The sequence below is a fragment of the Trachypithecus francoisi genome, unplaced genomic scaffold (assembly GCF_009764315.1).
Source record: "Trachypithecus francoisi isolate TF-2019V2 unplaced genomic scaffold, Tfra_2.0 Lachesis_group3, whole genome shotgun sequence".
In the NCBI taxonomy this organism is placed as follows: Eukaryota; Metazoa; Chordata; class Mammalia; order Primates; family Cercopithecidae; genus Trachypithecus; species Trachypithecus francoisi.
This window is the reverse complement of record NW_022681468.1, coordinates 54,534,173-54,548,998: the sequence shown is the minus strand read 5'-3', so window position 1 is coordinate 54,548,998 and position 14,826 is coordinate 54,534,173. Positions and strand designations below refer to the sequence as shown.

Here is a 14,826-nt window from a genome sequence, read left to right as displayed (position 1 = left end):
TTCAAGGATATTAATGGAGGGGGCTGAATGAAATGTAAGTCTCTCCTTGCTAGAGTTACAAGTTGAACATAAAGAAGGTTCTCTTTCAAAAGGAAGGTGTTTGGAGGATTTCATATCCTTTACACTTGACTCTGTGGGTCTCCCCGAGTTTTCTAAAGGTGTAAGTTTTGATGGAGGCCATTGGAAATAACCTTCCTGAATTTGGTCCTGACATAGCTCAACTCATTGTTCGAAGGTCACTCAGTAGTCCATGTACCTCAATTTTACTTTCCCTGACAAATGACAAAGACATCTATAATCTGGAATTGATTCTAATACACTTCCAGCTTTACATGAGGCCTAAGTACACCTTAAATATGGTATGACAAATACACAAGCTTTTGAGACAGTAAAGCTTCATTTATGTGGAGTTTATTTCACAGCCTCACCTATCTAGAGTACAGCAGACAACCAGGAAAGAAACACAGAGGGTCAAAAGCTGAGGGAGGTGCCATTAAGCCCAGGCACTCTTCCCATAGAAAATGCCACAGGACCAGTTCAGTATTTCTACATTCCTACTCTACCTGATTATTATAAACTTCATAATCCTGCTTCCCAACTCACTAGATTGGAAGCAGCAAATAAAAGACAGGGGCACTCCAAGCTAAAAGTACAAGGAGTAATTATTAACATATTAGCCAGGTATGGTGGCATGTACCTGTCTGTCATCACAGCTACTTGGGAGGCTGAAATCGGAGAACTGCTTGAGGCCAGGAGTTTGAGACCAGCCTGATAACATAGCAAGACTCCATCTCAAAACATAAAAAATAAAAAGAAGCAATTATTGACATATTGAGATTGAAGAAAGACATTAACCATCCTCCTTCAAACAAAAATAAAGTATAATACTTCTTCCACTTTACAAACATATTTTTAAAACTCTATTAAAAACTACATAAACTATAAAAAAAGACAACATGTGCATTCAAAAACTTAATAGGCTGGGGTTGTTTGGTGTTGGGGCATGTATCCATGCTTAGTGTTGAGGCAAGGATTCATTAAGTGAATCCTGAAGCTATTACTTTTTTTTTTTTTCCGGATGGAGTCTTGCTCTTGTTGCTCAGGCTGGAGTGCAGTGGTGCAATCTTGGCTCACTGCAACCTCTGCCTCCCGGGTTCAAGCAATTCTCCTGCCTCAGCCTCCAGAGTAGCTGGGATTACAGGTGCCCGCCACCACGTCCGGCTAATTTTTGTATTTTCAGTAGAGACAGGGTTTCACCATGTTGTCTAGGCTGGTCTCGAACTCCTGACCTCAGGTGACCTACCCGCCGTGGCCTCCCACAGTGTTGGGATTATAGGCGTAAGCCAATGCGCCTGGCCTTGAGGGTATTACTCTTATAACACAGAAGAAAAACTCATGGGTCAGGAGATTTGAAATGATCACGAACAATCTAATTGTGTTTAATCCACCCTTGTATATGATAAAACTAAAATTTTGAATCCCCAGTGGTCAACCTTTTTTTGTTTTTGGTCTACCATTAAATGGGGTAAAAGATCGAGCTATTAAACAATTTTATGGGCTTTTGCGGTGGTTCACACCTATAATCCCAGCACTTTGGGAGGCTGAAGTGGGCAGGTTGCCTGAACTCAGGAGTTTGAGACCAGCCTTAGCAACACAGTGAAATTCCATCTCTACTAAAAAAAAATTAAAAAAAAAAAAAATAGCTGGGCGTGGTGGCAGGTGCCTGTAGTCCCAGCTACTCGGGAGGCTGAGGCAGGAGAATTGCTTAACCCCAGGAGGTGGAGATTGCAGTGAGCTGAGATCGCACCACTGCACTCCAGCTTGGGTGAAAGAGCGAGACTCTGTCTCTGAAAAAAAAAAAAGTTTTTTTTTATGAATGTGGGTCATGGATAATGCTAGATGAATGACGGTATTATCGTAGGTTCAGTCTTTCCTAGACATTTTGTCATGTGAATCTCACAATATCCATGTGACACAGTCAAGGCAGAGACCCTACCTCAAAATTGAAAGGTGAGAGGTAGAGACGGCATGCACCAGGCCTCTGACCGGACTCATCAGAGCCCAGCAAGCCTGCCTGGCTCAGGCCCACTTCCCTCTTGGTCTGACCCCTCAGGGAAATCCCTTGCTGCTGGAAGTCAAATCCTCAACTTCACACGAAGCCACCAGGTGTAAAGCACACACCAGGTATAAGGCAGGATCAGGAGATACATGATCAAGAAGACATACAACCTCTGCCCTCAAGGAGTTTATCAGTTACCCCACAGATTCCAGAAAGTGGAAGGATAGAATGGGGAAAAAGAGAGGAAGGTTTATTAGTAACTACAAGATAGAAGTTGGTATGTGCCTAAGAGAGACAAAAGCTGGTAGGGGCCTCTGATAAACAAGCATGTCCTACTTGGCCAACAGGGAGGAAAAGAGGGACAGTTTTGCAACGCTTGAATTCTCTAAAATCTTCACAGACAGAGATTAAAGGTTTCCAAAATTTACTTATGATGTAGTAAATCGGCCTCATTTTAGATGAAAAGGGGCTCTATAAAAGATTAAACAGGATTATTAACTCAGAGGCTCTTCATAACCCAATAACGTCTACTTGGTCGAATTCCTCTTTTCCCAACTAAAAGTCCGAAAATTCACACACCACACAGCAGCTGGTCCAAACCATTAGAGCAGCTTAAGTCTTGCATTGATCTTTATTTTCCTTCTTGCAAGTGTAGACACTGGGCCCTTGGATTTAAATAGCAGTAAATGCCTCATCTTTCAAAGAGATAGTTCTCCCGTGGAGGAGGCTACTGCGATTTTCCATCAATGCTCATGAACACTGATGTGGTGGAAAAGCCCCTTAGGGCACAACCCAGAACCGAAATGTTGATGAACACCCCCCACCAGTGGGCTAACCATGTTCAGTAACTGCCAAGTTTTAAGTACCACTTTTCTCCTCCAAGGGAGCTTTACTACTGTATTTTGTTAAAAATTAGAAATCTTCACACATATACAATACAATTAAGTCTCATAAGGTAACAAGTTTCCGAGTTGTGCATACACTGGTTGGTACCTCTTCATTTGAATAATAATTGCTGCCATTCATTTTGCAAGCATTCCTATACCTCCTATGCCTCAAAGGGTAGTTTGCAGCAATGGGGAAACTACACGACTGACAAAAACCACACATGACATTTAAACTAAATTAAGAGGAAGACCGGTCAAGTCTGATATTTTCTGTCACGTGTCACCACCTCTTAGGAGACATTTACCTCATCACTTTTCCTCTCCACATTTCATAGGAATGCTTTTTTAGAAACGCAGTTTGCTTTTTTTAAAAAAAGAACTTAAGCATCACACAAGAAACACATTCAAACCACACAAACACACAAACCCTGTAACAGGAAGTGGAACAAGGAAACTATTGTTGCATAAACCCATCTCGTGCAATCATGGAGATCAAAGGCAGTTTCCTCATGTGTGCAGGCACTACTGGAAATAGACCCAAGGTGGGAGAACTCAAGCTAGCTCTAAACCAGGTGAGTTTATGAAACGAGAGAAAACGAGTTTATGTAACTAACACAAACTTAGTAGGTTTGTCTTTACTAATATAAAGAGAAATTAATGAAAGAAGATTCAACACATTGTGTTAATTGAAATGGCTACAGAAATATGGACTTATCAGAAGTCAATGCACAGGAAAGTGCTTACAGCATTATGCAAAGAGAAATGACATAGACTAAAAAAGAGGCAGTTTCATAATGAAAGATACACTTCTATTTTCTTCTAAATCAAGTATTTAGGTTATTATAACTTGAATTGTTAACTTAATATTATTGTATTTAATATTCATTTATTAAATTGTAATATTGTAACTTAATATTCATTTACTGCAGACAATGTAGAGAGAGGCAAAGGCTATTTTAAAAGGTAGGTTTATAAAATCTAAAGCAACTATATGAAGCTGTACTCCAAGACTGATCCAAGGAATCCTATTTACAGATGGAAATGAATTCAAACTACCACCATGCAAGAGAATTTCTAGCAAATCTACTCTTCACTCTAACCATATTTCCCAGTAAATCATTACTAGGAAGTCACCATTTATCAAAGAGTCATTCTGGATGTGTAGAGGGTAGGAGAAAGGAGCACACAGCCAGATACAGCAAGTTAACTGTGTCCTTGGGTCTATGATAAGCCTTCGATACACACAAATCTCAGTCCACCTTCATCACATTCTTGTAAGGGAAATATTCTTCCCATTATACTGATGAAAAAACGGAGGCTCAGAGTATTTAAGATAACATGTTCATATGGTTAAAAAGTGGCAAGAGCCAAATAGCCAAGATAATCCTAAGCAAAAAGAACAAACCTGGAGGCATCATGCTACCCACTTCGGACTGTACTATGAAGTTTCAGTAACCAAAACAGCATGGTTCTGACAGAAAAACAGACACACAGACCAATGGAACAGAATAGAAAATTCAGAAATAAGACTGCACACCTACAACCATCTGATTTTTGACAAACCTGACAAAAACAAGCAGTGGGGAAATGATTCCCTATTTAACAAATGGTGCTGGGAGAACTGGCTAGCTATATACAGAAAATTGAAACTGGACCCCTTCCTTACACGTTATACAAAAATTAACTCAAGGTAGATTAAATATTTAAATGTAAAACCCAAAACTATAAAAACCCTAGAAGAAAATCTAGGCAATACCATTCAGGACATAGGCATGGGCAAAGATTTCATGACAAAAACGCCAAAAGCAATTGCAACTAAGCAAAAATTGACAAATGAGATCTAATTAAACTAAAGAGCTTCTGCATAGCAAAATAATCTGTCATCAGAGTGAACAGACAACCTACAGAATGGGAGAAAATTTTTGCAATGTATCCATCTGACAAAAGTCTAATATCCAGAGTTTACAAAGAACTTAAACACATTTACAAGAAAAAAACAAACAACCCCATTAAAAAGTGGGCAAAGGACATGAACAGGCACTTCTCAAATGTAGACATTCACGCAGCCAACAAACATGAAAAAAAGTTCAACATCACTGATCATTAGAGAAATGCAATGAGATGCCACCAGTCAGAATGGCAATCAATAAATAGTCCAGAAACAACAGATGCTGGTGAGGTTGTAGAGAAAAAGGAACACTTTTATGTTGCTTGTGGGAGTGTAAATTAGTTCAACCATTGTGGAAGATAGTGTGGTGATTTCCTCAAAGATCTAGAGGCAGGAATACCATTAGACCCAGGAATCCCATTACTAAGTATATACCCAAAGGAATATAAGTCATTATATTATAAAGATATATGCATGCATATGTTCATTGCAGCACTATTCACAACAGTAAAGACATTGAATCAACCCAAATACCCATCAGTGATAGACTGGATAAAGAAAATGTGGTACATATATACCATGGAATACTATGCAGCCACAAAAAGGAACAAAATCAGCCTGGCATGGTGGCTGAGGCCTGTAATCCTAGCACTTTGGGAGGCCAAGGTGGGTGGATCATGAGGTCAGGAGTTCGAGACCAGCCTGGCCAACATGGAGAAAGCCCGTCTCTAATAAAGACACAAAAAATTAGCTGGGCATGGTGGCACGCACCTGTAATCCCAGCTACTCAGGAGGATGAAGCAGAATCGCTTGAACCCAGGAGGTAGAGGCTGCAGTGAGCTGAGATCGCACTATTGCACTACAGCCTGGGGCGAAAGGGCAAGACTCCATGTCAAAAAAACAAAACAAAACAAAAACGAACAAAATCATGTCCTTTGCAAGACATGGATGGAGCTGGGAGCCATTATCCTCAGCAAACTAAAGCAGGAACAGAAAACTAAACACCACATGTTCTCACTAATAAGTGGGAGGTGAACAACGAAAACACATGGACTAATTGGTAGGGGTTAGGGGCAGGCGGGGAACAGCACACACTGGACCTGTGAGGTGCGGGGAGGGAGAACATCAGGAAAAATTGTTAATGGATGCCAGGCTTAATATGTGGGCGATGGGTTGATCTGTGCAGCAAACCACCATGGCACACATTTACCTATGTAAAAAACCTGCACATCCTGCACATGTACCCCAGAGCTTAAAAGTTGAAGGGAAAGAAAATGTGACAAGAAGCGGAACCTGAATCTAGGACTGACTTCAAAGCCTGTGCTCTTAACTGTATACTATCTGCATGCGGTGTTGGTAGTGTTTGGGGAGCAGGGTGAGGGAATGGAGATTCACTTTTGCAAATATGGAGTTTGAGGAAACTGTGGAGATACGTATTCAAATACAGGGGCTGGGAAATCTAGGATCCTATCCTGGTACTGACACAAATGAGTCATCTGACCTTGGAAAAGCCAAGGTTTCTCTGTCAGACAGATGAACTCTGAGGTCTAAAATCTGAGGCAGACACTGAAGAACTTTAAGTCCCCTCTGTCCAGACAGGAAGCTACTCATAAAAGTATCCATGAAATAATGATGAAATCTAATGAGCATCCCTAATCGTAGAAATAAGACATTCTGAAACCAGGTCGGTAGAAGAGAATGGTCATTTAGCACTTGTTCCTCCCTGCCGTTCTGAGTCCAGACCTTCCCAACAGTTCTCCCTTTTGATCCTTGTCACACTAAATATCTCTGACAGACACAGCGACGTACTGTACACAAACACACACTTAATTCTGCAATGAGTTTGATGAGAAAGCATTAATACAGAGTCAAAGCAAGTTGAACAGTCTCCTAATCAGGTCTTCTTGTCTATAAATGGAAAACCACAGACCCTTAGGAGTTCAAAGTTAGAGATTAGATCCAAGTCTACATATGCAAAAAACCTCCTCCTAGCTATCTTTTCTCTCCCACAGCATAGGCCATTTCCCTCCATGGGTTTAAGTCTCCCTAGCCTCCCTTCCACAAGTCAGAGACAACCAGTCCGACTTTTGTTTGAGTTATATAATGACAACCCCATCAGCAGGACCACTATTACAAACTAATGGCAGTTAATATTGAATGTAATTTTGCATACAGAGAACAAGTCCAAATAAGCACTACAAGGAAGTTCTTCTCCATTTTCGATTTACACTTCAAATGATTAAAATGTATATAAGAAAAAGAAATCTTAAAAAGCTTTCGAGTTGGAAACAAATCCACCACCTGAAATTAATCAAGAAATTTATCAAAGAACCTCAAACCCTTTCAGAAATGTAAGAGAACCGAGTTAAATTATATATATTTGTACAGCTATTAAATTTTAATACTAAAAATTTCAACACATCTTTGATTACCAAAGTCGATATACCTATGGTACTCTAGAAACCAATGGTGATTTCTGCTGCCTGGAGGCTTATTCTCACTTTAAAGTGTGCCAGGGACATGGCGTATTTCAGCATCCAAATTCATTTTAAGAATACAGCAATGAAACTCTTCAGAACTTCAGCAGGCTGTTTTGTCTCAAAGTTTGTATACTGTGTAAGGAAGGAATGCTTTTTCTGAAATGGAGTCGTGCTCTGTCGCCAGGCTGGAGAATAATGGCACCATCTCGGCTCACTGCAACCTTCACCTCCCAAGCAAGCGATTCTCCTGTCTCAGCCTTCCGAGTAGCTGGGATTACGGGCGCCCATTGCCATGCCGGCTAATTTTTTGTATTTTTAGTAGAGACGGGGCTTCACTGTGTTGCCCAGGCTGCTCTCAAACTCCTGAGCTCAGGCAATCCACCTGTCTCAGCCTTCCGAAGTGCTAGGATTACAGGCGTGAGTCACCATGCCTGGCCAAGAATGCATTTTTAAAACTGGATATGGCCGGGCGCGGTGGCTCATGCCTGCAATCCCAGCACTTTGGGAGGCTGAGACGGGCAGATCACGAGGTTAGGAGATCGAGACCATCCTGGCTAACATGGTGAAACCCCGTCTCTACTAAAAATATTAGCCGGGTGTGGTGGCAGGTGCCTGTAGTCCCAGCTATTTGGGAGGCTGAGGCAGGAGAACAACATGAACCCAGGAGGCGGAGCTGGCAGTGAGCCAAGATTGCACCACTGCACTCCGGCCTGGGTGGCCTGGGTGACAGTGAGACTGTCTTTAAAACAAAAACAAAAACAAAGAAAAACACTGGATATAACTAAATGTTTCAACAAAACCAAGGCAAATTAGCTTCATGTCCTGATTACTAATAAAGGAGATAGAGAGGTATGCAGAAACACTTCATTTAAGCATCTACAACTAATATGATTGCTTGGATAAAACTTGGTTCATGGTTCCCTCAGATTTTCGTAGTATTTGCTCCCCATGCTACTTATTTGTCATATATATTACCCGACTAGATTGTAAGTTTTTCAGTGTCTTGAGGAGCCCCTTGGGATGAGGCCTCACCTAGCTGACAGGTGCTTAACTGATGACAGAGATATGATGGAACTCTTTTCATAATCTCGTGGTAAACACATATTGGCAATATCCCTTTTCCTTCAAATCAGGGATCCACAAGCTTTAAGCATTTCAAACACTTGTACAGTAACCACCTTGCTCAGATGAATATGGTTTCAAGCTATAAAGCAAGACAAATGAATCGAAACATAATTTGGAGGGAAATGACCTATCAGTAAAAAACATAGAAATGGCAAGTTGATTTAAGAGCGAGACTTTCATTAACAACTGTTAAACATTAGGCCTTAAAAAAAAACCAAGTAATTGAAGATGGGTGGTAAAATGTAAAAATAAATACACAATGTTTGTATTCCTGGTTGAGCGAGACAATGCTTTTCATCGTACTTCTTTTTCAAGAAAAAAAGGAGTAATTTAGCCCAAGTCCAATAGATGGATGGATTTGTATTTGATTTAAAAATTATATTCATTAAGATAATTCAGCCTAAGTCCCATAGAGGAAACTTGGAAGTTGTATTTGATTTAAAAATTATATTCATTAAGATTTAAAAGACAAAATGAAAGCCAGAAGCATCCAGGAAGTTGATGGATACTAATGCAGCCAAAAGCCGACTTAATGGAAAACTGTAGTTTACAGTAAATGTAAATATAAATAACTTAGACCCTGATATGGTTTGGCTATGTCCCCACCCAAAGGTCATCTTGAATTATAGCTCCCTTAATTCCCATGTGTTGTGGGAGGGAGCGGGGGGGGGAGATCGTTGAACCGTGGGGGTGGTCTCCCCCATACTGTTCTTGGGGTAGTGAATAAGTCTCACGAGCGCTGATGGTTTTATAAGGAGTTTCCCCTTTTGCTCGGCTCTCATTCTCTCTTGCCTGCCACCACATAAGGCGTTTCTCTCCTCCTCTCATTCTCTCTCACCTTCCCCCATGATTGTGAGTCCTCCCCAGCCATATGGAACTGAAACCTCTTTTTCTTTATAAATTACCCAGTCTCAGGTATGTCTTTATCAGCAGTGTGAAAATGGGCTAATACAGACCCCATGCCATAAGACTACAGGAATGTCTCACAGGCAGGACATATACAATACATATTTGTTGAATTAATGAATAGATTAATATATTCAGATGTGTTATACTACCATTTCTTTCTTTCTTTTTTAACTAAACCAAGCTGCTAAACCTTATAAGTTTTTCTAAAGAAATATCTTCTAAAGAGAAGAAAGATGACTGGCAGTAAAAAACACTTATAATTTTACAACTATAATCCCTACTGTATGCATCATGAAAATGGTAATACTTGGATAACTCCAGTGAATCCTATGGCATTTTTTCTTATAATTTAAAATTATAGACCACATAGAGTATCTTAATAGCATATGGTCAAGTTTGTGTGATCATCTGAGGAGAATAATTTGGTTTCATTAAAAAATGCAAATTTAACAGTAGTGCATTAACTCATGCCAACCCCCCACTCTCAAGACCATCACCAGGGACCTCCCGCATGAAATCAATATGCATCCATCTATTTAACTTTTATCACTGGCTCACTAAGTAAATATCACACTATAGACCACTTAAGTTTTCATTATTCAGGCAAATAGCAAGCTTCAAAAGCAGGCTGGTAGTGTCAAGTTGTTAACAAATCAATCGATAACTATTCCCTGTTTGAGTCTACCAAATGAGGGTAAAGATGTGCAACATCTGGAGAGCAAACTGTTGACCTGCTGCCAAAGTGCAGTCTGTTTATGGCGTGGCATTCCATATTTATGCAGACTCTAAGAAAACCACTCAAGGAAACCTTAGTTGTATCATGCCTTTTCAGGCTTTAATGAGCATTAAAACAGATCAGCCCACTGATACTATCCTTTAGACATCAAAAGTACTGAGATCCCCAAGGACCATACCGGGAGATGCCAGTTTTTTTGCTCCCCACAGGGTCTAAGACTGAGGCAGAACTGGAAACCATGTGAATGCATGACATGAGGAGGAGCAAATGGTTCAATCTTCAAAGCTTCATTTTAAGATTATTAGAGGAAGATTTTTAGTTTTTTATGGGGACCACATGTATTTATAGACAGCTAACCCTCCCTCCCCCATGAGAGGCCAAGAATGGCTCCAGTTTTTGCAAAGAATTCACATTTTTTTCCAAGTGTGAGTCCCATTTAACATCACATTCATGTGCCAAGTGCCTGAGAATATCATCTTTTGCACATTAATTTCAGGATGATGGCTACTCCTGTCTGTCTTAGGTTACAGAAAGCCAATACATGGTACTATATCTGAAGTCACTTACCTCCCTTGTCAGCTAAAAGACAGCGAAAATGAAATGAAGAAAAGGAAGTTCAGTCATTAGAATAAAGTTAAGCCTCATGACTGCTTCCTCAATTTATATGTGATAAAAACCAGAATGAAGCAACAGAGTGTAAAAAGTGTTGTCCATGCCGGGCGCGGTGACTCACGCCTGTAATCCCAGCACTTTGGGAGGCCAAGACGGGCGGATCACAAGGTCAGGAGATCGAGACCACGGTGAAACCTCGTCTCTAGTAAAAATACAAAAAATTAGCAGGGCGCGGTGGCAGGCGCCTGTAGTCCCAGCTACTGAGGAGGCTGAGGCAGGAGAATGGCATGAACCCGGGAGGCGGAGCTTGCAGTGAGCTAAGATCCGGCCACTGCACTCCAGCCTGGGCGACAGAGTGAGACTCTGTCTCAAAAAAAACAAAAACAAAAACAAAAACAACAAAAAAAAGTGTTGTCCATCTTTCTCTCTAATCATTCCAAAATCCAACAGCAAGAGACCTGACTCAAAGCCATATAAACAAAGCTATTGATAATAAATAGCTATTAATTATAAACAAGGCAAAAAATAAAAGCTATTAGCTATAATTATGAGAATGGAAGGCAATCTCAGGTCATGGCAGATCAAATATCCACCACTGGCAAGAGGAAAAAAAAGACCCTCTCTCACTCCTTACTCATATCTGTGCCTTGATCTATGGTAATAACACGACTATTTGTCGTCAAACACAGAGGCTAACATTGGCGTGCACACACACATCCCTGCTGGAAGCAAGTCGTGCTGGGTTTTAAATGAACCTACACTGCATTTATTTACCCTGCTGTCTTATTTCCTGAGTAGAAGGTTTAATTAATGCTTCACCCAGAAATAATCCAGAGAAGAAATAGCTTTATTGGGAGTAAAAGTCATAACAATAGCTTTCTTACTGCATTTTCTTTCTCTTCAATGGAAATCTCACCCTCCTCCTTTCTGTCCCAGTGATGAATGTGGAGTCAATAAAATAAACTACAAAGAACAAAAGTTGGAAAACATCCTTTCATTACCTCTTTTTCTTTATCTAAGATGTTCACTGTACACCATAACTCCAGAGCACAAATTAAAGCAGGCCCTTGTCACCCTAGCAAACTGGACTGTGATGCCACATCCATTACATTCTTCTTTTTATCATGTAACAGCCAGGATGCTAGAAACAAGTTGCAACATGTGTGGTCTGCCCCGTCCCCAGCACCCTGGTAGAAACCGCACCCCACTTCCCACAGCCCATGTTCTTCCCCAGACCTTACCCTGCCCAAGAGGTTGTCCTGAAGTAACGTCTGCTGCAGCACTGGGGCCACCTCCTCCAAGCTCAACATGTGGCAAAGGTCGGTGAGTTCTTCCTGCCCCAGGGACCCTGTGCCCGTCGTGTCAAAACTGTCAAACAGCTCCTTGAGTCGGGCCTCATGCTGGTCCTGCTCCACCTCATCCATCCCATAGCCCACAGCGCTCACCTGTGCAGGACAGAGACAAGGACAGGTTGTGGCAGCCTCTCCAGTCCTACTGTGGTCACCCCCTGGCACATTTCCCTTCTCTGTACCCCACCAGTCCCTAGGGAATGCTCAGGAACACTCAATTTCTGATGCACCCCACAGCAAGACCTCCGGTATCTGCAGGACCAGCCCTAGCCAGTGACACTCCCGCATGCACTCACACCAGGGCCACATACACAAGGTTAGAACGCACGGGGAGCAACATTACCAGAATGATGGGGTCAGGTACAGTAGGAGACACCCTCCTCTCTTGCCTCGTTCTCAGGCGGACAGCCAGACTGCCAAACTCAAGGCTGAAGGTAGTTCTCTCCCAGCTCTTCTAGCCCAGGATTTTAAGAAGGTGAAAAGCCACTTAGACCACAAGACTATTCAAGTGAACTAATTGTTAGCAACAGCAGACTGTATGGTCAGAACTTCCATGCTAGCTGGCAAGCTTTAGATAACCTGCCCCAATGTTGCAATTGATCAGCGTGGCCAAGCTGATTTGTTCTACTTCATTCAGCTTAGATGGTCCCCATCAAAGCTAGACTGGAGGGCTGCAACAAGAGGCACTAGATCAACACGACGTCTGCTACAAAACCACCTCCCTGTTTACATGAAACCAAATGCCTTTTACATGAGTTCCTCAAAAAGCAACTCAATTAACTTCACTGGTGCAATTACATGAGGTGTGACGGGAAGAATATTCCCTGAAGCTTGCTTTAGTCCCAGTGAGTTTTAGGTAATGCTTAGTTGCCTAGAAAAAAGGGAAGACACTATTTCAACCTTTCAGACAGTGAGGTTTAAAGGAGCCACAGACTGGTTTATATGAATCATACAGCATCTCAGGGAACCTCCACTCACTAGAGCATCTCACCTCTTTATGCCTGGTTAACCTGTCTTCCGTCTCTCTCACCTACCCATACTCCAGGCTTTCCACTTTGCCACCTTCCTTAGGATCAGTAAAAAATTGGAGACATCAAAAACTGAGTCATTTTTGTTAAAAATATACATCGTAAAATTCCAGGTAGCTCGTATTTTACAAATGAAATCTTTTTTTTTTCTTTGCGTGACAATTCATTTTTAATGTGCTGGATTTTCCGATGAAAGCCTGAAACCTACACATGTGAAGGTGCCTTCACCATGACGCAATGGATGCCAAACACAATATACACCCTTGGGATGGTGACCTCAGCCATCTGCAACAAAGCTCTCAGAACCAGTCCCTTGACTATAAAAAAGCAGCAGCTTTCACTAACCAAGCGTCTTTAATCCAAGTCAACTTAAAGAAAACTACCTTAGAGGTGATCATCCGTACAGCAGATCATTACAACATGAAAAACGTAAGCTAAGATGCTGAACACAGCCAGAACTGAAAATAAAAGAGCTTTCTAAAACAAATCAGCGTTGCTCTAGGTTGTATTTGCTTTCTTTCCATAGACAGTTGTTCAAAACTTGACAAGCTAGAACAGAGCCATGATCTTGCCAGGGGTTTCAGCAGAACTGGGTGGACACAGAAGATAAACGTAAACAGCTCTGCCACACAGCTCAGGTTTTACTGGGGCCACTCATTAAAGTAAAGCAACATGGCACAATTTTGGTCCAGGTTCCTGGTCTTGGACAGGTCTCTTCTAATTATCAGTTTTTCTGTTACTAAGGTTCTGCAAGCTCTGGCTGTCTTCCCAGGATTGGTCTGCTGGGTTAACTAATCACTATGTAAATGTTTTCAAAATAAGTTGAGAGTGTTATATAAACATCAAAGCCTCAGAAAAGAAATACGAAGTTGTTATGCAAAGCCACAGGAGTTAAGAATTTAGACAAGGCCAATACTTGGCTAACGAGATTCACTTAGAGTCCACCAGTTAATTGTCAACTAAGATATGCTGAGAATCCCCAAGGTGCTCCGGGATTTTCAGTGTTGGTAGCTCTCAGTCTCACTCTGAGTTTTACAGTCCCTTGGGCTGTTATCTGACCGATTTCATAAAAGCAAGACTCTTCTTTTGCTTGATTTTGCATACATGTTTAAAAACTCAAAAGTGAGAGAATTCTAACACTTCCCTTTTTAAAAATTACTTTTAAGGGGCGGGGATTTGTCCAATGAAAGAGAGGAATAAAACACTGATGTACTGAGATGTCCTGATCTTATCCACGGTGTCGAATTTGATATACTATCATGACCGACTCTTTGGGAGGTCATTGGATTTTCACTAAATCAAACCTCTTTCATTTTATGGCAGCTTTCTTTTTTTTATCTCTTCATTTCATCTCCTTCCTTTTCAAAACACTGTGCTTGACTGAAGGGGAGAAAAGCACCACTCCTGTGGAACAAACGCTCATGCTGAAACATCCAGGAGATGTTACTCATGGTGAAAAGTTGTCAGTGCTCATCTGGTACAGAAGGCATTTTTACTGGTTGATATTATTTCCCAAATGTTCATCAGTAATTTCATGTGCAAGAATTTTTTTTTTCTCCCCACTTGGCAGAAAGTTCTTTAATGATAAGCTCCACATTCCTATTTCTTTTACATCTTCCCCCAAATGCAGAGTAGAGTCAGTCTGTTCTTCACGCCAGGGATTCAGTAAATATCATGGATTGACTTCCTGTATGGATCACTCCTTGAGAGGAAACGTACCTTTAATAAGGTCTACAGAAGTTGGCATATGAAA

The 14,826-nt window shown here is 41.2% G+C and overlaps 1 protein-coding gene across 10 annotated transcripts in view; it reads right to left on the bottom strand.

Annotated features, from left to right (window-relative positions):
- Positions 1-14,826, bottom strand: part of NIN (ninein) — a 110,859-nt gene that overhangs the window by 89,719 nt on the left and 6,314 nt on the right. For all 10 annotated transcript variants that reach the window (XM_033188073.1, XM_033188078.1, XM_033188069.1 and 7 more), the window contains one exon: positions 11,938-12,141. In XM_033188073.1, the coding sequence (XP_033043964.1) occupies positions 11,938-12,120 (183 nt within the window). In that variant the 5' untranslated portion in view covers positions 12,121-12,141. The remainder of the gene's footprint in view (positions 1-11,937; positions 12,142-14,826) is intronic.